General features: G+C 41.8%; 2 protein-coding genes across 4 annotated transcripts in view; one reads left to right on the top strand and one right to left on the bottom strand.

The window, feature by feature from the left end:
• LOC147577260 (uncharacterized) overlaps nucleotides 1-8,662 on the top strand; it is a 45,028-nt gene extending 36,366 nt beyond the window's left edge. For both annotated transcript variants that reach the window (XM_086674615.1, XM_086674616.1), the window contains exons 14-17: nucleotides 2,033-2,086; nucleotides 2,568-2,648; nucleotides 5,417-5,686; nucleotides 7,224-8,662. In XM_086674615.1, the coding sequence (XP_086530741.1) occupies nucleotides 2,033-2,086; nucleotides 2,568-2,648; nucleotides 5,417-5,686; nucleotides 7,224-7,243 (425 nt within the window). In that variant the 3' untranslated portion in view covers nucleotides 7,244-8,662. The remainder of the gene's footprint in view (nucleotides 1-2,032; nucleotides 2,087-2,567; nucleotides 2,649-5,416; nucleotides 5,687-7,223) is intronic.
• On the bottom strand, nucleotides 1,745-23,040 carry IL12A (interleukin 12A). 2 transcript variants are annotated; one of them, XM_086674634.1, is made up of 7 exons: nucleotides 22,676-23,040; nucleotides 21,879-22,033; nucleotides 18,431-18,544; nucleotides 18,055-18,096; nucleotides 17,938-17,979; nucleotides 17,691-17,834; nucleotides 1,745-1,940 (listed from the first exon to the last, which is right to left on the bottom strand). In XM_086674634.1, exons 1-7 carry the CDS (start codon nucleotides 22,689-22,691, stop codon nucleotides 1,860-1,862), a joined length of 594 nt encoding a protein of 197 aa, XP_086530760.1. In that variant the 5' UTR covers nucleotides 22,692-23,040; the 3' UTR covers nucleotides 1,745-1,859. The 2 variants fall into 2 exon arrangements, with proteins under 2 accessions (XP_086530760.1, XP_025769194.1); XM_025913409.2 differs by lacking the exon at nucleotides 1,745-1,940 and adding an exon at nucleotides 15,214-15,939 and having other exon boundaries at nucleotides 22,676-23,037.
• Between the last annotated feature and the right edge of the window lie 682 nt (nucleotides 23,041-23,722).

Genomic DNA, 23,722 nt, shown 5'->3' with positions numbered 1-23,722 from the left:
ATTAGGGAAATTCTCAGCTTTAATTTGTTCAAATAAACCTTTTGCCCCTTTCTCTCACTCTTCTTCTTCTGGGACTCCTGTGGTCCGGATATTGTTTTGTTTTATGGAATCACTTAGTTCTCTAATTCTCCCTTCGTGATCTAGTAATTTCCTCTCCCTCTTTTTTTCAGCTTCATTATTTTCCATGATTTTATCTTTTATTTCACATATTCTCTCCTCTGCTTCTTCCATCCTCACTGTCACTGTATCTAGTTTATTTTGCATCTCAGGTACAGCATTTTTAAATTCATCCTAACTAGTTAGTCTTTGATCTCTGCAGCAAGAGTTTCCCTGGTGTCCTCTATGCTTTTTTTAAGCCAAGCTATTAGTCTTATGACTGTTATTCTAAATTCTTGTTCAGGCATATTGTTTATATCTGTTTTGAGCAATCCTCTGTGATTTCTTCTTGACCTTTCTTTTGGAGAGAATTCCTCCATTTTGTCATTTTGGCTAAGTTTCTGTCTTTTGCGTGTTTTAAAGCTTGTTATGTGTCTTGCACTTGTGAGTACTACTATATTAAAAAGGGGTCAAACACTGCCCAGGTCCTGGCACTTCAGGAAGTGTTTGTGGAGTGGGTTGAGCACACTCTGTTATTGCGTATTTGGCTGCTCTATCTCGCTGGTCAGTCCTCTGCAGAGCTCCTCCTTGCTTGAGGTGGTGGAGTGTTTGAACCTTCAAACACGTGTGCTTTGATTTGTTTGTTGAGGTAGCCCTTGATCCTGCCAAACTGTCTCCCTCTGCTGTGGAGATCCTTCTGTTACTCTGCAGACTGATTTTCTGGGTGTTCCAAGTGATCTGACCTCCGTACAGCTGTGTTTGAGGGATGAGGAAAATCCCGGTCCCCCTACTTGTTTGCCATCTTAACTCACTCCTCAATATTATACTCTTAAGTTAGTAGTTGAAACAGGCCCTTTTATCTGAGCAAAAACTATTTACCTGTAAATAGTCTTAGTTGGGACTGTGGGCAGGGGGGATTGTGTTGTTTTTCTTGGTATTCGTTATTTGTTCAGATAAATGAACCTGAAAAATGTTACTTTTTAGTCACCGCTGATGCCACTGTAAGAGAGGTATTTAACATGTAGCAATCTGAATACCATATTCTCTGGACTAAGAATAGATCTCTTGGTAGTTTTAAAGACCACTTTATAAGACCTCTCATGTTGGTTTTTAAAAACATATTTAATAGTGCTCTGCATTATGGGGTGTCTGGGTGACTTGGTTGAGCATCTGACCTTGGCTTAGGTCATGATTTCACGGTTTGTGGGTTCAAGCCCTGCATCAGGCTCTGCACTGACAGCTCAGAGCCTGGAGCCTGCTTCACATTCTGTGTGTGTGTGTCTCTCTCTCTGCCCCTCCCCTACTCGTGCTCTCTCTCTCTCTTTCTGTCAAAAATAAACATTTTTAAAACAACTTTAGAAGATACTCTTGTTGTAAGATGTTTCTGGTCTCCACTGTATTTGGTGGGGAGGAATGGCTAAACTAATGGTTAATTGAGATTGCTCGTCACTATTAAGGCATCTTCACTAAAGGGACCCAAAGAAGACCTGCATGAGGCATAGACTCTTCATGGAGCAGGGATTGCATTTCAAACAGGGAAGGTGGCATAAAGTCACAATGATATGTTCAGAAGGAACTCCCCACGTATGGTGTTCCCAAAGTGCAGAATGATAATATATGAGATTGTTTTCGGTGGAGTACAAATAAATACATTTAAAATAAGAAATATTTATCTTTATGTCTTCATTATCCATACCACAAGTGATACCAGTGGTCTGTTTACAGCGGTTAGAGATGTAAAGAAATACTGAGTAAGTAACATTTCACCTGGCATATGGGTTTGGCAAAAATCGGGACAGTTGCAGTGGATGACTGGAGGGTAGGAAACATTTGCCCTGTAGGACCTGTTGAAAAGAGTACTCGTTATTTATCTCAAAAAATTGACTTAAGTCAAATTTTGTACTATTTGCAGTTGATGCGTATTATACTTTAACAGGTGACTGGGTTCAGCATGATCAGAATCAGAACATTTCGAAAAGCAGCACAAGTGGTAAGTACTAGTTAACTGGACATTAAACGAGTTTTAATCTATTCCTTTATTCCTTCTACCTACTAGAATTTTTATTTTGCTGTGCAAATGTGGCTTCATTATCTGCTGGGGCACCTGGGGGCTCAGTCAGTTAAGTGTCCAACTCTTAACATTGGCTCTGGTCATGATCTCACGGTTTGGTTCGTGAGTTCGAGCCCCACATCGGGTTCTTCACTGACGGTTTGGAGCCTGCTTGGGATTCTCTCTTTCTCTACCTCTCTCTCTGCCCCTCCCCTGCTTTCTCTCTCTCAAAAATAAACTGTAAAAAAAATTTTTTTAAAAAAGATCTAAGTGTTCTGTAATTCTCTTAATCATCTGAACAAACTTTGAATTCATTCTCAATTTGTTCGTACCTGGATGATGATTTTTTTAAAAATCCAGATTAAGGGTGGGTAGAAAATAATATAAGGAAAGCCAATTTGTTGATTTTTTTTTTTTTAAGGTAACAGGCGGCGAAAAATGAATAGCAGCTTATCTGATGAGGAAGTCTATGACAAAAGAATGAAGCAGGTTGATACTTCAGGTTTGTAAAAATGTCATCAGTGGCTGTAAATTATTTTCCCTGCTTCCCCCCGTTAATATTTATCCAAGCCCGTGCTGTTGGGCCAGTCTTCTGGAGCCACATTAGTTGAGCCTGCCCTCCCAGATATCTTCCCTCTGTGTCCCACCTCCTCCTCAGGCCTCCTGGGTCCTCCTGGTTCTGCCCCACCCTGTTTCCAGCTTGAGTCTCCACTCCACCCCTTTACTCACTCTAAATAGAAGGGGGCACCAGGGGGAGCTCCCTTCCAGTCTATAAGGATAGGGGCCGTGAACTGTCCATCTTTACATTTTCTGTAGAAGTGACCATGGAGCCTTCTATGTAGAAGATCATGGATGCTGACTGAATGAATAAAATTGTGAATGTCTGTGTATGCCTTCATTGGTGTCATGGTCACTAGCTACATCTGGGGAAAAGAGCCTCCAGCTCAATTATTGGAGGCGAGTCTCAATATCTTCCAAATAAATGGCATAAACCAAGGCTTGATCATTGTGAAAATACAATAGATACTGAAAATGTTTAACAACAGTACTCCAAGGCACCAGAAGATGGAGTATGTAGCTCAAAATTCAAGCCCAGGCAGAATTTACAAACCTAAGTTTAAAAACAGACTCAAATTATATGAGACTCAAGGTCTCAAGGCTTCAAGGACCTCATATAACTCCCTAAATTAGCTGTTTCTTCAGAATACCTTTTCTTTTACTATTATTGTAAGATATGAATCTCTGAAAGCAGATAAGCCCTCTATAAAGTGATGTAAGATTCTCTCTACTTTCTAGAGCAGAAGACTGTGAGGACGACATGTGGATGCCTTTACTGTATATCACTACAGAAACGCATATTTTTGCTAAGTAAATAGCAAAATAAATGAGGTTCTAGAATTACTTTTAAAACATAACTGGAATATAATTTTTTCTAGTTTTATTGAGATATAATTGATAAATAAAATTGTTTATATAATGTGATGACTTGATCTACTTACACATTGTAAAATATTTACCAATAAAGTCGAGTAACACATCCATCCCCTCACTTTTTTTTTTTTTTTGGGGGGGGTGATGGTACATAAGATCTACTCTCAGCAAATTCCAAGTATACAACATAGTATTATTAACTCTAGTCACCATGCGGTACATTAGATCCTCAGACCGTATTCATCTTATAACGGGGACACACTTTTATATTAAATTGATATATAGGAAAAGTTTCTCTTGTTATATGCAGTTACTTTTGGCTATTTAAAATGAGCTCCGATAGCAAGCAGCTAGAAATAGAAATAAAATTATTAAATGCCACCTAGAAAGATTAAGGATTTCCAACTTTTTTGGAGTTGAAAGTGTGGTATCTAAATAAGTTAATAAAGGGGCGCCTGGGTGGCTCATTCAGTTAAGCGTCCGACTTCGGCTCAGGTCATGATCTCACGGTCCCTGAGTTTGAGCCCCGCATCAGGCTCTGTGCTGACAGCTCAGAACCTGGAGCCTGTTTCAGATTCTTCTTCTCTCTCTGACCCTCCCCCATTCATGCTCTGTCTGTCTCTGTCTCAAAAATAAATAAACGTTAAAAAAATTTTTTTAAATAAAAAAATAAGTTAATAAAGATTTACTTCTGTTAAGGTATTTTCACAACATTCTTTGAGATACTGAGTCACTGTCCTGGTAGTTCTAGACTCAGTGTATCAGTGTGATGCTTTTTAAATATAGCCAGTACTCAGTCTTAATAGAATCACCTTGTGGTCTTGTTAGAATTTAGGTTCGGGATCGGAAGCAATAAGTTTTATGATGGTCCTGACAACTGGCAGTTTTCATAGGCTGCCTGTGCAGCTTTCATTGCTGCCGCTGTTGCGAGCTGGGAGCAGTGTACCGCATCTCAAGAAACCACTAGAGAGCACGGGCCATTGTTTAGACCTTTTCTTCAATCTGGAAGGGATCTGTGAAGTGGGGAAGGGTTAGTACAGAGATTAGATTCATATTAGTAAATTGTTGGCTGTAGAGTTCTGTGATCCTGAAGAAGGGGCAGAAAGTATTCTGCCTGTCACTCCCTTCTAATTTTGCCTCCAGTATTTTGTAATGCCTTTATGATCCTTGGCGGAATCTAGGCAACCAGTGAGCTTTGCAACACTATTGTGCAAGTAACTACAAAACATAAAAGTAGCAAATCTAGATTAGTGATAGGGCTAATATTTTTCATGGGGCCAGTAGTTTACGTTGGCAAACACATGTCCCTCCAAGATTATGATTCTGTTTCATAGAGATTAATAGACATTACAGACCATCTCATGACTTTTCTGTAAGTTGTGCTTTTTTCCGTAATGCCAGGAGATGGCGTAATAGAAATTGGGATTCAGATGTCTTGCTGTGTCTTTAGTGATCACTAAGATAGCGTTTATATGTGGCACTAACATTCAGGTAAAGGCACGAGCTGGGCGAGGGCAAAACTATGTATTTTTCTTTTTGAGCCATATAAATTATTTTTGGTGTCCGATCTTTTTATTCCAACCCAATCTGTGCTGCTTTGTAAAACAGCTTCATTCCCTGAATTACTGAATTAACATTGTGAACGTTGTACCCTGGTTTAATGTTATTATATGAAATAGTTCCCTTTAGTCCATATAATAGTTTGGAAAGGAGAGAGTTTTTGACACTTAAATATATTTTGAAGTTACAAATCACAGATATAAGGAGAATGCATTTTCATTATAAATTGCTATAAATGATGTGTTGAGAGCAACTGCAGACTTCCTTGTCTGCTTTTAGACGGAGCGAAGACCAGAAACCTGCTAACAGACACACAGCTGATTATCCTTGCTGCGAAGTTGGGGAAGGAGTGGATGAAAATGGCCATTGCCAACTTGGAGTTGGAGAGGAGCGATATTGAAGATATCCAGGAGAAGAAAGAAGATGTTACGATCTATAACTTTAGGGTGCTGAAGAAGTGGCAAGAAAAGGAGCAGAGTAATGCCACAGCCCAGAATTTATACAACTGCTTGAAAAGCATCTCCGTTGAAGTCCAAGATGTGCTGAAAGGTGAGCAAGAAATTCTCTTAGTCGTTTTACTTCGAATCAAGCTCTGTCTTTCAAAGAGCCAGTTTCTATGATAGAATGTGTTGCTTGCTTATTTGTGAGCTTGGATTCAGAGAATTATGTTAATGTAGGGTAAGCACGTGGGCTGCCACAATCTAAGTAAAGGTGAATGGTTTGTGTGTGGGATCAGAGGAACGGTTGAGATCCCATCTCAAGTGCTGGCTGGCTTTGTGACGGAGCAAATGCTCAACCTAACTTTAAGCCTCTCTGTTCCGCTTTGGCAGATGGATGCAAAAACCCCTGTGTCCTAAGTTTATTGTGAGAATGAAAAAAGATAATGCGTGGAAAGCTCCAGGCAGGTAGTAAGGTTCTCTAAGGGGTAGTTAAAAATGTCATTATGGTACTTGAGACATTCAGCTTTCTAGGCCTCCCGTGGCACTGAAGCAGTGCCGGGGGAGGCCACTGGGTGGCACCAGTGAACCTCAAGTGGCAAAAGTGGAGCCCAGAGGAGGGCTCAAGTTTCTAGTCTCAATCCAGAAAACTGCAGGTTCCTTCCTTTGTGTGTAAGCTCGTCTTTTTTTGTGTGTATGGTTTGATCTAGCACATCAGTGAAACCAACTCTAAACTTTATTATACATTCTTACCATAGTTAACAAATGTAGTGTTACTTCTTAAAAGCCACAGTAAGTCAGAGAAGGGTTTTTATTTGGAATTCTAGTTGGACTTTTTATTCCAAAAAGAATGTAAAAATGTGTATATGCCCCACAAGTTTGTATGAAAAGTAAAATCACTCTGTGATCACTCAGAATGCTTTTGAGATCTTGTGGGCATATCTCCCCTGTAGATTTTGGGTGCAGAAGCCTCAAGTAAATAGAATATCTAGTTTTAGTGCCAAATTTTTCATTCATATTCCTGGAAATGTTGAAATTTTGTAAATTACTAAGGCTCACATGTGGAAATCTGCTTATTTGCATATAGATGCTTCTGCCTATTGACAACAATGGCCTCTGTGCTATGATAACCAAATAATCACAGCCTCTTCCATCAAAACAACCTTGAAAAAAATGTCTCTCACAAACTCTATATAATGGGTTATTTTGTTTTCTGTTTGTGTCTGCTCCTGATCTCACTAGACACTTGACTTGTTGATATGTTAGAACCATAAAGGGGTTTGTGAAATTTTTTTTTTTAGCCTTGAAAAAAATCATGAAAGCTAGCTTATTAGTCCAATTCCCTCATTAAATAGGAAAACAAAATTCTTCTGTGAGTTAAAAAAAAAAAACAAGCAAAAAAAGCAAAATTTACCAATATTTTGTGCCGTTTGTGGCCAGAAATTGGTGGAATTTTGTATTTTTATCAGGATGTTTTAGCATCTTGCAACTAGTCTTTAAATTACAGTGGCTTATCTTCAGCTCAGGAAAACCCAGCCACTTGGAGAAGTTCCTTTTTGAAATGGATGGGTGATTTTTCTCTAAAAGCATGCCTCTGTCTTCCCCTAACAGTGAATCGCTGAATTTGTTTGTGTTCTCTCTTTTGTTAGGTTTCTTACAGGAAAGGTGAAGTTTGGAAGATGGACTGAAAAAGGAAGCCTCAGGAACTTTTACCTGTAAAGACCAACTTCAACTGGTAATTGGGTATGGACTTGATGAGATCTTGAACTTCACAGTCTGTGGAGGCAGCTCCTTTCACTGGGGGCCATTCTGCAGCTCGCATTATTCAGGGGTAGAGAAAATGTAAAATATTTGGAAAACTTAAAAAACCTCTAGATTTAAAAAAATTTTTTGCACCTCCTACTCACACCATCCTGCCCTGCTTCCCCACCCAACATCTGTCCTTAACAAAGGTGCTTAAAAGGACTCAGTCAGGTGAGAAATGTGGTAATTTTCCTTTTGGAGTCTGTGAACTATGAAATTCATATCAAGTATTTGAAACCTTTTTAGCAACTCAGTGGTAGTGTGCTTAAACTTGCACCAATGTAGTTGAGCTTTTCTCATACTGACATTAATAATGAGAGATACCTTCCTGTTCTTTTAGCCCCCACTCAGGCATACATGCCCCTGGGTACAATATATCTTCTTATGTGGGATGATTTCCATAGATCACATTACCAACCTGTCTGGCTAGTGGTCTGTTAAACCGTTAAACCAATCATGTTACCTTGTCCTTGAGTGATGAGAAAGGAATATAATCCAGTCCCCATCCCGTGTTGAGGTGCACGCTCAGAGGTGATCTCATCTCAGTGGGGAAGTTCAACTGGATGGATGGTCAGAGAGTCCCTTCAAATTTCATTAACCTTCCAAAATCACAAGGCTAAGCACTACATTTCTTGACTCTCACCCTGGAATCGTTTACTTTCTGGTGGGGGGAGAGATGCTACTCAGAAATAGCCAGAGCAGGACCAAGGGAAAAATGTCATGTCTTCTTGAAGAAGACTTGCCCCAGGGAATAATGAGCCACATTGGCTCTTGTTAATTGGTGAAATGGTTTTTTGGGTATGTATAGATATTGTCACTCTCCTAGAATCATGCATGTGGCAATTAACATTTCGGATATGTTTTGTTAACTTATTTGAACTAACTATAAATTACCATTGGTCTTCTGTAGGAATTAGCTGGAGAATAAAATAAATCTCAATGAATTAATCAGAGAAATACACTTTAACTATTGTTTTGCCTGTGAAGAACAAATTCACTTTATAGGGATGAACATATTTTTAATTGTCAGGGATCCTGTGGAATTCAAGTCAGTGTCACTTTATGAGTTTTTTTTTTTTAATTGTACTATACACTAGGAAACACATAGAGTTTTAACATTCAGGAATGTAAAATACTTGACTTGAATTTTTAAATGTTCATTATTTTTTATAAGTTTTCCGAAAAAACGCATAATTCCAGAGGTGCTTTGTATGTAAGCCGGTTTCCTAACAATTTTTCATAGTATGAATGAAAGGAAGAAAAATAAATCTGCATTTGTACAGTACTAATATGTGTCCTTTGTATTGTTATTTACTTATCAATTATTTTTTAAAGCATCTTATTTCTTGATTTCTGTTACCTTGGCCATTTGGGCATTAGTCGGTTTTGTTCCCAGCTCTCCACATCATGGACGGGGGCTGAGTGTAAAGCAGGGCAGGCTGGTTCACCCAGGAGTTGGCGGAAATTTGGAAGAACCTGCCCATCCCCTTGTTCCCTTAACTGTCCTCACTCCAGGAATGACTGAGTGTATGACTACATCCCTCCGTATCTTGTTATTGGAAGGTGCATTTTTATTTAAAACTAGGTGGGTTCCTCTTGGTTCTTCACATGTGCATCTCTCTAAAGGGGTTTTCCTGCACATTTGAGGCTCATTTTTTAATGTTATTGAATTGCTTTAGGGGCAAATTTTCCTCCCCTGCATTGTCATGTGGAAACACATTTTCACTCCATTTCCTGAAGAGGACATCGTATTTGCTGATAAGGTGTCCTCAGTGAGGCCGTTGGCCCAGCCCTTTGCCTGTTACTGGAAGTCCTTCTTGGGGTAAAGCAGCGTACTGCTTGCTGGAGGGTGTGATCCCAACTGGGTGACCAGGGATTTACTGCCGGGATTGTGTCTTTTCCAGCCCACATCCCGAGGTTTGAGTGTTTACGATAAGGGCTCTGTAAGCTGCTGATATTAACACAGAGGCCCTGGGGTTTATTTCTGAGCATGGGGTTCTGAGGTTTTTCCTCAGGTCCTGGGGACCTCCAGCTCTGCCCTGAAGCCTGCTGGAGGATTTAGATCCAGTCTGTTCCAGTCGTGATGTAGATTCCTGGTTAGACAAGACAGCCTGGAGTTAGTCAGACATCTTTATCCTGTGGCCGTCCATTCCTGCTGTCTGCTGGAACCTCTAGCTTGCGTTCATTTTTAGATTAGGGTATGCTCTGTGCATTTATAGGACCGTTTTATGTTCAAGCAAGTTGGGAAGTCTAAGAGATGGTTTTGTTACTTAATAAAAACTTCACTGCAGGCAGGACTTGGACTAGTTTGGTGAGTTTTTAACTTTCCCTGATCTATAGAGGTCATTTGTGAGATCTTATCTGTAACCTGCATCGATAAAGCATTCAGAAGTGGAGTTTCTCCAGGAGGGGTTTACCAAGGGATTTGGAAGGGGTGTTGAGGAGCCTGGCTGGACCTGTGGCCCACTCCTGTCAGGGGCAGTGTGAGAACCAGCCAATGAGATGATTGCCTGGGCCTCTTGGAACTACCATTGAGGGGTTTGTGTGGAAGTCACGTGCAAGGGGAAGTAGACCACTCTTTGGTTCACCAGTGTGAAGTGTTGGTATATGGCTCCTAATGGATAGTGACCACATCATGCCAAACCATAGATACGTGAATTGCATAAATCAACAGGCTTATGAATTTTGGATTTTTCCCCAGTCTAAGCATGTACGATTGTTTTGAACCAAGCAAACATATGCATTTTATAATTAAAAGAGAAAAAAAAATTTTTGGTAATTGGAAATGCTATGATTTTTAAAGACAGAAGACTTTCTCTTTATTCCTAGATTAGCAAAAGAAATGAGAAACATATGGGAACCCATGAAGATTGGCCATTCTCTCGCTTTCTACCACTTTTAAGTGCCTGGGCCTGAGAACACATAGACATGAGTAACATGACATTTTCCATACTTGAGGTTTGCATGGTATAGTGAGGGGAAGCGAAGATATATAAATAACCCTGGTGATGTTTGTATGGTTATGACAACGATGTCCCTTGACTCACTGGGCCCTTAATATAACCAAAGGCAAAGGGTACAACAGTTGCACAGGCTGGAACCAGGCCTCCTGGAGTTAAATCACAATGCCTGCCACTTACTCATCATGTGGGATTATATGGTTTCTTACCTTAGTTTCCTCGTCTATAAAAAGGGGAAGGTAGGGGGCGCCTGGATGGCCCAGTCAGTTAAGTGTCCGACTTCGGCTCAGGTCATGATATCTCCGTGAGTTCGAGCCCCTCGTCGGGCTCTGTGCTGACAGCTCACAGCCTGGAGCCTGTTTCAGATTCTGTGTCTCCCTCTCTCTCTGACCCTCCCCCGTTCATGCTCTGTCTCTCTCTGTCTCAAAAATAAACGTTAAAAAATTTTTAAAAATAAAAATAAAAAAGATAAAAAGGGGAAGGTAGGGATGCCTGGGTGTCTCAGTCAGTTAAGTGTCTGACTTCAGCTTGGGTCATGATCTCTTGGTTTGTGAGTTCGAGCCTTGAGTTGGGGTCTGTGCAGGCAACACGAAGCCTGCTAGGGATTCTCTTTTCCTCTCTCTCTCTCTCTCTCTCTCTCTGCCCCTTCCCCGCTTGTACTCCCTCTCTCAAAATAAATAAATAAACTTTAAAAAAAAAGGGTTGGGGGGCAGATAGTAGTTTCTCCTTGTAGGATTATTGGGGGAATTTTATACATTTTGTGGTAAACACTTAGAAACACACTTGGCATTTAGTTAGCACCTAGAAAGCATTAATATTGCTTCTTAAAAAGGTTACATGAATATATTGGCTCTGATGTTATACTGATGTCCTAATTCACATTCATATATTTAAGTAAGCTCTGTGCCCAAAATGGGGCTTGAACTTATGACCCTGAGATCAAGAGTTGCATGCTCTTCTGACTGAACCAACCATATGCTTCTCCACATTTGTATTTTTAATACCATATTGAAAGATAACATAAATACAACTAGAGTTTTTGACTTGTTCTCACCAAATACATTTCAACCAAAAAAATGGATACAAATCAATTTTTGAAAATGTGGTTGTTTTTTTTTTTTTTATTTAAAATAGATTTCTCGGTCAGCTCAGACTGTTACACCAAAATACCACAGACTGGGTGGCTTCAACGGCAGACATTCATTTCTCACAGTTCTGGAGGCTGGGAAGTTTGCGATCAGGATGCCGGCAGATTTGGTATCTGGTGAGGGCTCTCACCCTGCTTTGTACACAGCCACCCGTCACTGTGTCCTCATGTGGGGGTCAGAGGGTCTCTCCCAGTCTCTTTTTTCTTTAATTAAAATTTTTTATTATTAATTTTTTTATTGATTGATTTTGAGAGAGAGAGAGAGCACATGTGCATGCAAGTGGGGGAAGGGGCGGGGAGAGGGAGAGACTCCCAAGAAAGCTCCCTGCTGTCAGCACAGAGCCTCACACGAGGCTTGATCCCACTAACTACGAGACCATTACCTCTGCCAAAAGCAGGAGTCAGATGCTTAACCAACTGAGCCACCCAGGCGCTCCTCTTCCAGTCTCTTCTTACAAAGGCACTAATCCCATCATCAGGGCTCCATGCTCCTGACCTAATTCACCTCCTAATGCCTCATCTCTAAATATCATTGCATTGGGGAGCAGGGCTTCAACATAGGATTTTTAAGGGGACACAAACATTCAGTCTGTGGCGATACTGTAACGTATTTTGTCTTAAACTAGGAAGCCACATTATGCTAGCTAGAACCGTATGTTTAGTCTTCAAACAAGGACAGCACCTGAATGGTTTGTTCAGGGTGTTATGGCAGAGGACTCACCGTTTCTGTCAGTGCTGGGCCCCAGACAAAGCTGTTCTTTCTTCCCTTTCTGTCCCTATGTTTTCTTTCCTCATTAGGGTATCTAAGGTCCTTTTGCATCACTTGAGCTGTCCAAGACAACCCTTGGACGTCTGGCCAGACTGCTCCCCAGAACTGTTCCCTTTTCCTAAAGCTCTGGGCCCTCAGTGGGACATCTGTCAGCTGTTTTTCGTGTTCATTCTCTGATTAAGTCATTCTCAGGTGTGAGAAACACTTTCACTGTTTATTTTCTTTCAAAAATAATTTGTTAATCAAATGAATCTCTAACAGACTAGGACTGGGAAATATTTTTAGTGGGGGAACCTCGGTCTTTTTCTTTTTTTCTTTTTTTTTAATGTTTATTTTTGAGGGGAGGGAGGGGCACAGAGAGATGGAGACACAGAATCCGAAGCAGGCTCCAGGCTCTGAGCTGTCAGCACAGAGCCCGACATGGGGCTCGAACCCATGAACTGTGAAATCATGACCTGAGCTGAAGTTGGATGCTTAACCGACTGAGCCACCCAGTCGCCCCTTTTAAAAAATTTTTTTAATGTTTATTTTTGAGAGAGGAACCTCGGTCTTATTAAGTTACTTTGCTCCCCATCCTTTGTTGTGTGAAGGCAGGGACTTGCCCCAGACACCTGGCACATGCCTATGATAATGCTGCACGGGGACAGGGCATCGCTGAAATCTTTAAACAACCTTCACACTTTGAAAAAATTGACAGTGAGCATTGACTAGATGCCAGCACTGTCCTGTGCCATTTAATCCTCACAACAGCACTAAAATAGGGGCTACAGTTTTCTGACTTTCACAGATAAGAAAATAGTAGCAAAAGAGAGTTTAACCGATTTGGCCCCGTCACCAAGCCCAAAGACTAATAATTTTCAAAAATGGCTCATATTTATGGTCAGGTGCAGTGCCAGTGCTTTGCATGAGCTGTTCCATTTAACCCTCACTTTGATCCTCTGAGGTAGGTCCTACCATCACCTTCACTTCATAGAAGAGGAAACAGGAGAGGTTAAAACAACTTGGTCATGTTATACAACTTGTAAATTGTAGGCCCAGGCTTAAAAGAAAAGAGGAAAACTAACCATGTAATAAAGAAAGGAATTAGTTGTGAAGGGGTTTCTTGGGTCAGTCTTGTTTTGTTTTGTTTTTTTAATGTTTGTTTATTTATTTTTGAGAGAGAAAGAGCACAGTGGGGGAGGAACAGAGAGAGGGAGGGAGACACAGAGTTCGAAGCAGGCTCCAGGCTACAAGCTGTCAGCACAGAGCCCAACACGGGGCTCGAATCACAAAATGTGAGATCATGACCTGAGCCGAAGTCAGGTGCTCAACTGACCGAGCTACCCAGGTGCCCCAAGGGCCAGTCATGTTTTTGAAGCATATGTCATGGTAATTTCTAGAACCAAAGTAGGGCTCAGTTGGTTGAGCGTCTGACTTTTGATTTCAGCTCAGGTCATGATCCCACAGTCGTGGGATACAGCCCCGAGTTGGGCTCCATTAGGAGATGGCTTAAGATTTTTTTTTTCTTTCTTCCCCTCTCCCTCTGCCCCTCTCCTCCATTCACACTCTCTCTAAAAAATAAATAAAATTTTAAAAAAGAACCAAAGTAACACCTGTATTCCTCTGTACTCATCCTGTCCACAGATGGACGATCTGCTTGCCTCTCCTTGTTTCTGGGCACAGACAACCGGCCAGACAACAGACAAGTCGCCATTCCAAGTGAGGGATGGCAGCAAGTCTATGGCTCCAGCCGCATCAAGCCCTCGAGCTCTTCTAACCGTAATCAAAGCTGCTGAAACCCCAAACCCAACACTTAGAGGCAAGAAATTCCTGTTTGTGAATCCCTTGAAGGTCATTCAAATTTGTGGAGGAATCCCTAAAGAAAAGAGGAGATGTATCGGGATCTAGTTTCTGATGGTTTCTATTTAATTGTGTATCAAGGGGGGTGAGAGTCTGAACAAATGAGTCAGTTTGCCACACAAATGAGGACCTGGGGTGGCCAATACACATCCCCTCTTGGTCCACAGGGATACCAGCTAGGATGTGGTGAACAGGAGTCACGTGACGAAGGGGGCGGGGCACACCAAATCTTTCCTTTCCTATGGCCTTTTTATATTAAGGAGGAAGACGATTATCGGAGTACTAAAATTACATGGTATTCTGCCAGGTGAATCTTTTAAAATTCACATGGTTTAGAGAATTAAAAAGATGGAATTTAATATTTGGATCATTAAGAGCACATCTCTTAAGCCAAAGAGAGGCAATTATCCATGTGGTTCAGGCAGAAGTTCTATATAATTTAAAGCAAATGGAGAGTTTTTCTCATTGTAATTTAGAAACAGCTTCCCCTGAGGGCCCAAAGTGTCACAAAAATTAGAATAATTTAACTAGAAGGACTCTTAATGATGTTTTTCCCAGTTGGAGGATATTATTATGTATTTGTCTAATGCACAGCATGTTATGGTTAACAGGGAAAAAACATTTTTATGTATTTTACTTTCAGATGTAGATGCTGAACAAAATATACTCTTAAAAACCATAACTCATTCGATGGCCTTAGTATTAGAGCATATCTAGTCTAATGAGTCTCCCTTTAAGAAATTGGGGGAAGAGGTGCCTGGGTGGCTTAGTCAGTTAAGTGGCTGACTCTTGGTTTTGGCTCAGGTCATGATCTCACAGTTCATGGGATCGAGACCCGCTGTTCGTGCAGAGCCTGCTTGGGATTCTCTGTCCCTCTCTCTCTCTCGAAATAAATAAATAAACTTAGGAAAAATAAAATAAAATAAGAGATTAGAGAAACTAGGACATGGGTAAGAATATTGTGGCATTCTTTCTAAGGGAATTTTGTTCACATTTCATTGGAGTTTTCAGTTTTCCCACAACATGTATTTTAACACTTAAAATATTCCAATTACATTAGAAAAATATGAGAATTACTTTATTCAATCATTTTATTTTTAGAAAATAAGGTATTTCTCAAATCCATTGGATAATAAATATTTTAATAAATATAACATAAATAAATATAAGTTAGCTCACATGCTTTCATGAACACAAAAAATTATATAAATAAGTATTTTAAAATAAATTATGCTTGGGTGTTTGTGTCTACAAACACTTAGGTACAGAAATAGCTTATAAATTCTTGCTTTTCTATTAAAGGGAAAAGAAAAACATGTTCAAGGAAGGACATTTTCCCTCTTTAGCAATTTGCTCATGAAAACTTAAAAACAACTTAGCCCTCCCTAGTAAATGTGAAATAGACTTGGTCAAAGGCATCATGTGGACATAACAGTCATATCTTTCAAATTTTGGGTGGCAACTAATGTAAACAAGCATGAGAATTATTGTACTAGCTTAAGGAGGACCAGGTGAAGCCACCCACTCCCTGGTTCTTAACCCACATCCTGTGAAATATATATATATGTATATATATATATATATATATATATATACACACACATATATATATATATATATATGTTTTTTGTTTTTTTTTTGGTTCACATTTCTGTAAAAGTGGCTTTAAGGTTGGGAGAAACTTCAGCTTTTTAGGAAGAATTCAGATAGCTCATCATTCTATTGATGGTCACTGCACGAATTCTGAAAGCATGAAGAAGTATGCAGAGCTTGATTTTAGTTTTATAAAAATCCGGTTCTTCCAGGGAGGAGTTCTGTGGCACAGTCACACTGTTGACATTCAGGGCCTAGGAGAATAAATATTAAGGATGACATATATGGTATCCCAAAATTAAAACGTTCATCCGTAAAAATGGGTGAAGCCAATACGTGTCTCAGAGCCTGCAACCCACTCACTCATTACATCTCCTAAACCCGACCCAAATCTACTCCCATCCAGATGGCCAGGCAGAACCTGAGAGAAGAAATACTCATTATCCAAGCACATGGATCTTCAGTGTGCTCTGAAAAGACCCTTAAAGCTATTTAGAAAATCATCAGTGGGAGTTGCATTTTAGAAGGGAACAATTCTGTTAAGATGACATCTGCTGCAATATCTAATTAATTTTTATATGTTCTACTAAGAAGCTAAGTCCTTTTTAGAACAGAGAGGTGACGGATTGCTATTGATCGGAACTCCATGAGTAACAGACTTGTTTGGTGCACTCATTTGTGACAGATAAATAAACCTGGCAATGGATCTCTCAGTTTTAGCCTGTTAATTTGCTAACACAATGCAAGATCTTATACTGGCACAATGATCAATGCTTTCACTTATTCCCTGCAAAAAGCCTAAGAGAAAGGCGGGGTGGGTAAAGTCATCCCATTTTACAAGGAAAAATACTGAGCCCCCAAGTTGTGAATGGTTTGTGCATGGCTGGCTGATTCCCGGGAGAATGGATTCCAGTGCCCAAATCACCTGACTCCGAGACCTGAAAATGAAATATCATCTACAACTCTCTAGATGGTAACGTTCTTTGATACCTGCATGAAGTTCACTGCCTTTCCAACAGTAATTTGGCACAAAGAAGGAAAGAAAGGAGAATAACTTCTTTTTCAGACAATGATTTCTGACGTCATACTTCTTTTTATCCCATGCCCTGGTCACCAAGATAGTCACACGGCTTTTGCTTAGGTGAATATTTCTATGTTTTGTATTAGCATCACATGCTATGATGATTCAGAAAATTACAAAGCAAGCTCTTGTCTCTGAGTAACATTGTGGATATTAGGGGATAGGTCATTCTTTTTATTTAATGCACATTTTAGTTCAAAATGGGTCATACCCAGGCATCAGCCTCAGTTGTTTTCTCTGACAATTATATGCAGTTACGCATGTTGGCCTCTCAATGCACATCATGGAGCTTTTTTAAAAAAAATTTTTTTTAATGTTTATTTTTTGAGAGAGAGGGAGAGACAGAGGATGAGCAGGAAAGGGGCAGAGAGAGAGGGAGACACAGAATTCAAAGCAGGCTCCAGGCTCTGAGCTGTCAGCACAGAGCCCAATATGGGGCTCAAACCCAAGAACCATGAGATCATGACCTGAGCTGAAGTTGGAACGCTCAATTGACTAAGTCACCCAGGTGCCCTCATCATGGAGCCTTTTGAGTGACAGGATAAGTGTAGTGGAATCCCTTTGATGGGGGTTTAAATCCTGGCTCTGCCACTTATAAGCCACGTGGACAAGTGGCTAACTCTAAGCTTTGGTTTCCTCCTTTGTACATACCCCCTGTGGTGGTTGTGGAGACAACATAAGAAAATATATGAAAACATCTGCAAAGAGCCTGGTATATACCATGTCATCAACAAGTGGGAGTTTGCTTTTCTTACGGTGACCTGCTCACCACTGGCCTTTGTCAAGAGGCTCTGCATGGTATATGGAAGGGCAATTTCAGGCCACTCCCAATCCAAGAAGGGGAGATTTTACACTTCATCAGGGACCGTGACTAGCTGTCTCAGCATGAAGAAGGTGCTCTTACTGGTAGTATGAAGGTCTTACCTGTAACAGCTCATCAATAGCTGTCAGCATGTTTTGATCCAGAAAGATCTGCCTTTTAGGATCCATTAACAGCTTTGCATTCATGGCCTTGAACTCCACCTGGTACATCTTTAAGTCCTCATAGATACTGCTAAGACACAGGGTCTAAGTGATATGACAAAACGGGAAGGAACCATTGAGATGAGCTAAAAGTGTCTCCCTCCCCGCCACCATTGCATTTGAGGAAGGAAAGAGTTTTGTATCTTACCGTCATAAAAGAGGTCTTTCTGGAGGCCAGGCAACTCCCATTCTAGAAGAAAAGATAATGAGACATCAGTGATATGAATTCATCATATGAGCTAAAACCTTTGATTTTCTGACTTACAGTTATCAGAGAGATCTCTCTGGAAGCCAGGCAACTCTCATTCTAGAGGAAAAAAAACATCAAAGATATTAATTCTCAATATACATTTTCCTTACTTTTCTTCTCAAACATATCTTTTTATTGTGGTAAAAAACATATAAAATTTGCCACCTTAACTATTCTTAAGTGTAAAGTTTAATAGTGTTAAATATATTCACATTGTTGTAGAAAACGTATTTGTTTTATATATACATTTTTCAAGTCCAACTTCTGAAGTGAGACCTGTTAAAGTCTCACGATGATGGAGACCTGAAACATGCACATTTTTAGAAGAAGATGAGGTTTGATGCACAGCTCTTCACTGTATTACATACTTTGAGAAGAAAATCAACAATACCATGGTTAATTCCAGTGGTAAGCAGGCCTCCACTGTGCTGGTTTTATCTTTTGTGATATCTTCATGATCAATCTCTTCGGAAGTGCAGGAGTAAAATTCTAGAGTTTGTCTGGCCTGTAAAAAACAAAGAGTAACCCGGTTTATAATATTAATAAGGCACCTGGATTCCTATGAGGCTGGCACCCCACGGTGCCAGCAAGGTGAGAGCTGGCTGTCCTTGCCATCTATCTCTTTGACCTGCAGGAAATTTGGGATCTTCTTAAGACAAAAGGAAACCAGATATTTACATTCTCCCTCCCTCCCTCCTCTCTCCCTTCGCTTAGGACATGTTTCTCTGGATGATGTGTTTTTCCATTATGTAAACACTATAAATCATTTCAACAGGCTGTGCTAATCAGCATCCACACCACGCTGTGACACTTGCTTCTGGTGAAAACAGTTTTTGTTTTTTTCCTTTTGCCAAAGGACCTGTGTTCTATGAACATCGTTTTCAAGTATAACTTGTAAAGGCGGAACTGGTGAGGTCACAACTTGAGGGATATAACGAACATGTAACCCTAAAGACAAGCGGAGATTTAATTTGCAGTACACACACACACACAAACGCACAGATGTCACTCTACAAGCATGTTGGAAAGCACTGTTGAATGTAACTATGAAACTTATCTAAGAAGTCAGTAAATCTGGTTGAAGATTGACATCATTTTTCCATTCATCAAGCCTCACGTGTGCAAGTAGAGTCCTCCCTCTTATCGGTGCCTTTGCTTCCTTGGTTTCCGTTACCTGCCTGCCAGCAACCATGGTCTGGAAGCAGACGATCTTCCGATACACGGTCAAAAGGTTAATAGTAGCCTAACACTGTGTCACAGTGCCCGTCATTCACTTCGCTTCATCTCATCACATGGGCATTTTATCATCTCACCTCATCATAAGAAGGGTGAGTACAGTACAGTAAGAGATTTAGAGAGAGACCACATTCACGTAACTTATTATAATACATTGTAATTGTTCTATTTTATTATTAGCTATTATTGTTAATCTCTTATCATAGTTATGTGTGTAGAGGAAAAAACATAGTATAGGGTTCGGTATGGTCTGCAGTTTCAGACATCCACTGGGGGGTCTTGGAACATATCCCCCTTGGATAAGGGGGTACTTACTGTACTAAGGAACATGACAAAGAAGAGGACTGTGTTATGTTATGCCCCCTTAGGATCCCAAGTTCAGCTGCAGAGACAGCAAAGCGCCCAATGATTAGGAGTCATGTCAGCAGGTGAGAAGTGCTGAGAAGGGTATGAAGGCTTCACCAGTGATGGGACATCTGCATTAAGTGGATTAGAAGACTGACAGGCAAAGGAGAGAGAATTTCAGGCAGAGGGAACTGCATGAACCATCATCAAGGCTTGAGATACAGAACATGTTGCCCCATCCCCCCAGGTCCCTATCCATTTCCCAACCCCTGGAACCTGAGAATATGTTACACTGTCAAGGGGAATTAAGGTTGGTGATGAAATGAAGGTTGCTAATCAGCTGACCTTAAATAGGGAGGTTATCTTGGATTATCTGGGTGAGTCCAATGGAATTGCTGCGTTGTTATAAATGGAAGGAAGCAGGAGAGTCAACGTCAGAGTAATGGAGCACGAGGACAACTCAACTGGCCATTACTGGTTTTGAAGATGGAAGGAAGCCATACACCAAGGAATGTGGGCTGCCTTTAGAAGCTGGAAAAGGCAAGAGAATGGAACGGACTCTCTCCTGGAGTCTCCAGAAAGGGACACACACAGCTCTGCTCACACCTGGATTTTAGCCCATTTCAGATTTCTGAACTCCAGAGCCATAAGATAATTAATGTGTGTTACCACTTAGTCTGTGGTAATCTGTTATAGCAGCAACAGGCGACTATACACTGTTCCTGGAGGTATTCACACGGACGTGGGCAGCCACTCTCCCGAGCAGGCAAAAGCATTAGATTTGGAAATACAGACCCTGTGTTGTAGTTCTTCAGAGATTTTCAAGAGAAGCTGGAAATTTGGAGTCTTATATGGAAGGTCCACTTTTTCAATGGCATCAAACTCAAAATCAAAACCAAATACAAAAGCTACAGGCCAAACGCTACAAATCCATGGGCTGTGAATCGCATGCACTTGCCACCTCTTTCCTCTGCGGTAGCCAGCTCGTGTGTTCTATCAAACTGGACAAAGGAATGATATTAAAAAATATCAGATTGAGTTCTGCAATCTTTTGACCTTTGGCGCTGTCCTGGGGAGTAGAAGAGTTAGCTTTTTCACCTAAAGCATCTACTGAAATTGCAGCTTCTAAATTTTATCCACAGTGAAACTTTCTTCAGGAATGAAAGCACTTTTCTCTGCTGTTTTCATCTGCCGAGTTGCCTTTGTAATTAAGATCGACTGAACTGTGAGGAGCAACTGGCAGCACATTGTGAAAGATTAGACGAGGAAAAGAATTCTTTAAGGCCTGTGGCATTGACCTCGTTTTAAGATACTCATAAAACAAGAAATTCAGGCAGGATTTACTAGAGAACAGGAAGGCAAAAGGACCACTTTTAAAACATCAGCCTTGGTTTGCTTCAGCAAAAGCTGTAGGTATTGAAGCACGTTTGAAAGGAAAATAATTTTTTTTGCATTAAAATATGAAACCTAAGAAATGAATGAAGCTGTCAATAATATTAGATAAGTTTCTCCCTCGAAAATGAAGGCGCCTGGGTGGCTCAGTCGGTTAAGTGTCCGACTTTGGATCAGGTCATGATCTCTCCGTTCCCGAGTTCAAGCCCTGCTCTGGGCTCTGGGCTGACAGCTCCGAGCCTGAAGCTTGCTTCAGATTCTGTGTCTTCCTCTCTTTCTCTGCCCCTCCCTCGCTCACACTCTGTCTCCCTCTCACTCAAGAATAAATAAACATAAAAAAAAATTTTTTTTAAAAAAGCCAGAAAATTGAAGGCTGGACGTGCACTGTCACAGGCCCCCCTGAAATGTTGCTCAGACAACAAACTGGGTCACTACACTGGAAGCTGGCGAGCAGTGTGAGGGGCAAGCCTAATTCATCTTTGTAGCCCCTAGAGCACCGAGGCTGCACCTAATAATGGTTTCCTGGATTGATAGGTGTGTCAGAGAAACAGTGTGGGCTTGACACAATTCCATCTCTGTTGGCAGGCTACAGGGAACACTGTAAATATCCACTTTCCTCTGCGTAGACACAGCCAAAATGAATGCCATTATAATTTATTACCACTCTTGCTTTCTCTGGAGACACAATTTCATTGAGACTCTTTAGCTAATAGTTGGGGCCTTTATAAAGTTCCCTCTCCCCTTCTTGACAGCTCCTGATTAAAGTCCAGAATTTCTTTGCAGTTCTTTCGGGTGACCAGAGGTTCAGAGAAGCCCCCGTCCCTAGAGAGGCTGCAAAGTGGGAACAAGAACACTGGAAAACTCACCTTCTGAAGCGTGTTGCTGATGGCTCGCAGCAGGGTTTGGGAGTGGTTGAGGCACTGGAACATTCCTGGGCTTGGTGTGGGTGTGGGGAGGTTCCTGGCCAAACTGAGGTGGTCCAGGTGGTTTAACAGGACCAGGATGGTTACAAGGAGGAGGCCTGGAAACCAAGCGAGGAGCAGACTGAGCTGGTCAGCTTGGTTTGGCCTGCCTCTACCTTCCACCCATCTCCACCTATCCACATCTTACCAGCATCCACCTCCCTCCCCCATCTCCAGTCTTCCTTCCTCACCTGAGAGAGGAATCAAGTTCTTGGAAAGTAGTGCTCTATTCTGGGGCTAGAAGCCAACTCCCTGTGAAGGCCCCCTGTTGAGCTCCGACAAAGGTGTTGGATTCATAGCTCACACAGAAAAGGCCTCTATTTCACTAGTAGGGAAACTGAGGCCAGGCAGTGAAATGACTGGCCCAGACTCCTAACCTACTGTTTGGAAACAGAGGGGTGACAAAGCCTCACTTTGAAGCTGGCTGGGATCTGCCCTTTTCTAACTGTAGCTGAGGGACCGTGAGGGAGAAACGCAGCGCATGGAGACTCAGTTTCAAATCTGTAAAGTGGGCAGATAAGGAGACAATATCCTATTTAGTGCATTGTAAGCACGCAGTCACGCTTTTTTTTCACCTTTGCACGAGGCTGCTGACAGCCTGCCAGTCTCCCCAACAGCGGGTGCCAAGTTTCTGCCTCCTCTTCCCTGGCTGCCGCCCTCCCCACCCCAGCGATGAATCTTCAGTCGGGCTGGTTACTCACCACGCGGCGGGCACATGCTGAGCGGGCACTGGGCGGACACTGGTCTGGAGCTGGATCCGGACGGTGGACGCAGCAGGTGAGGGCGATGGTGGGAAGCCGACCCAGGGGATCACATTTTTATAATTGTCCCGAGGCGCGGCAGGACTTTCCCGGGACTCTGGTCTCTTGCTTGCTTTCTCTCTCTGTCTCTCTCTACATCAGCTTCTCGGTGACACGCGGAGTTCGGCCCGCGGGGTTTGCGGCGCTTTCGAATTAACTCCACGGGTGCCCGGCCGCAGGCGTTCAGGGGACGGCCCCGCCGCCTCCGGCTGGCCCAAAGCGAAAGCGAAATTCATGCAGAGTCGTGGCTCAGGGTCCCCGGGCAAGCCCGATCACTTGCGGGTCTCGGACGCCCCCGCCCCCAACCCTCCAGCTCTCGTCCCGCCGCCCTGCAGCGCCCCCTCCCGACCGAGCGCCTGTTGGTGCCACTCAGTTTCCATCTATACCCAGGATGTTCCCTGATGGTGACATCCCACCTAGTCCTGAAAGGGCTTGAGCAAATCATTCATTCATCATTCATCACTCAACATTTATTCATTCAGATGGTCCACAGCGTGCCAGGTTGACGTTGTGCTAGGCGTGGGACACCCACTGCTGAACAGGTCCTATACTAAAATCTGACTCAGTGTATTTTATTCATGGGTACTATCTTAAATTTTTTTTTAATGCTTATTTATTTTTGAGACAGGGCGAGAGACATTGCGAGTGGCAGAGGGGCAGAGAGAGAGAGAGAGAGGGCAACACAGAATCCAACTCAGGCTCCAGGCGGGGAACGGTCAGCACAGAGCCCAACCAGGGCTGGAACTCATGCACTGCAAGATCATGACCTGAGCTGAAGTCGGACACTTAAGGACTGAGCCATCCAGGCACCCCAGGGGTACTATTGTAAATATGGAAAGGGATGAAACAAGACTGGCTATGCAATAACTACTGTCATAGAGAATCCAGTCTCTTACAGTGTCCAGGAAAGAACCGTTACAGTTTAGTGGGGCGGATGCACAGGGTCTT

This window comes from Puma concolor, chromosome C2 (assembly GCF_028749965.1).
Source record: "Puma concolor isolate L17-30 chromosome C2, mPumCon1.1.hap2, whole genome shotgun sequence".
Classification (NCBI taxonomy): Eukaryota; Metazoa; Chordata; class Mammalia; order Carnivora; family Felidae; genus Puma; species Puma concolor.
This window is presented reverse-complemented; position numbering and strand designations above follow the sequence as displayed.

Bases quoted from the DNA above. Each gene is read 5' to 3' on its own strand.
- IL12A (XM_025913409.2), bottom strand. The intron at 18,097-18,430 runs GTATTGTTGATT...TTTTTCCTCTAG, and splicing joins TACCACTGGAATTAACCATG to AATGAGAGTTGCCTGGCTTC. The intron at 17,835-17,937 runs GTAAGATACAAA...CATATCACTTAG, and splicing joins GAAAGACCTCTTTTATGACG to ACCCTGTGTCTTAGCAGTAT.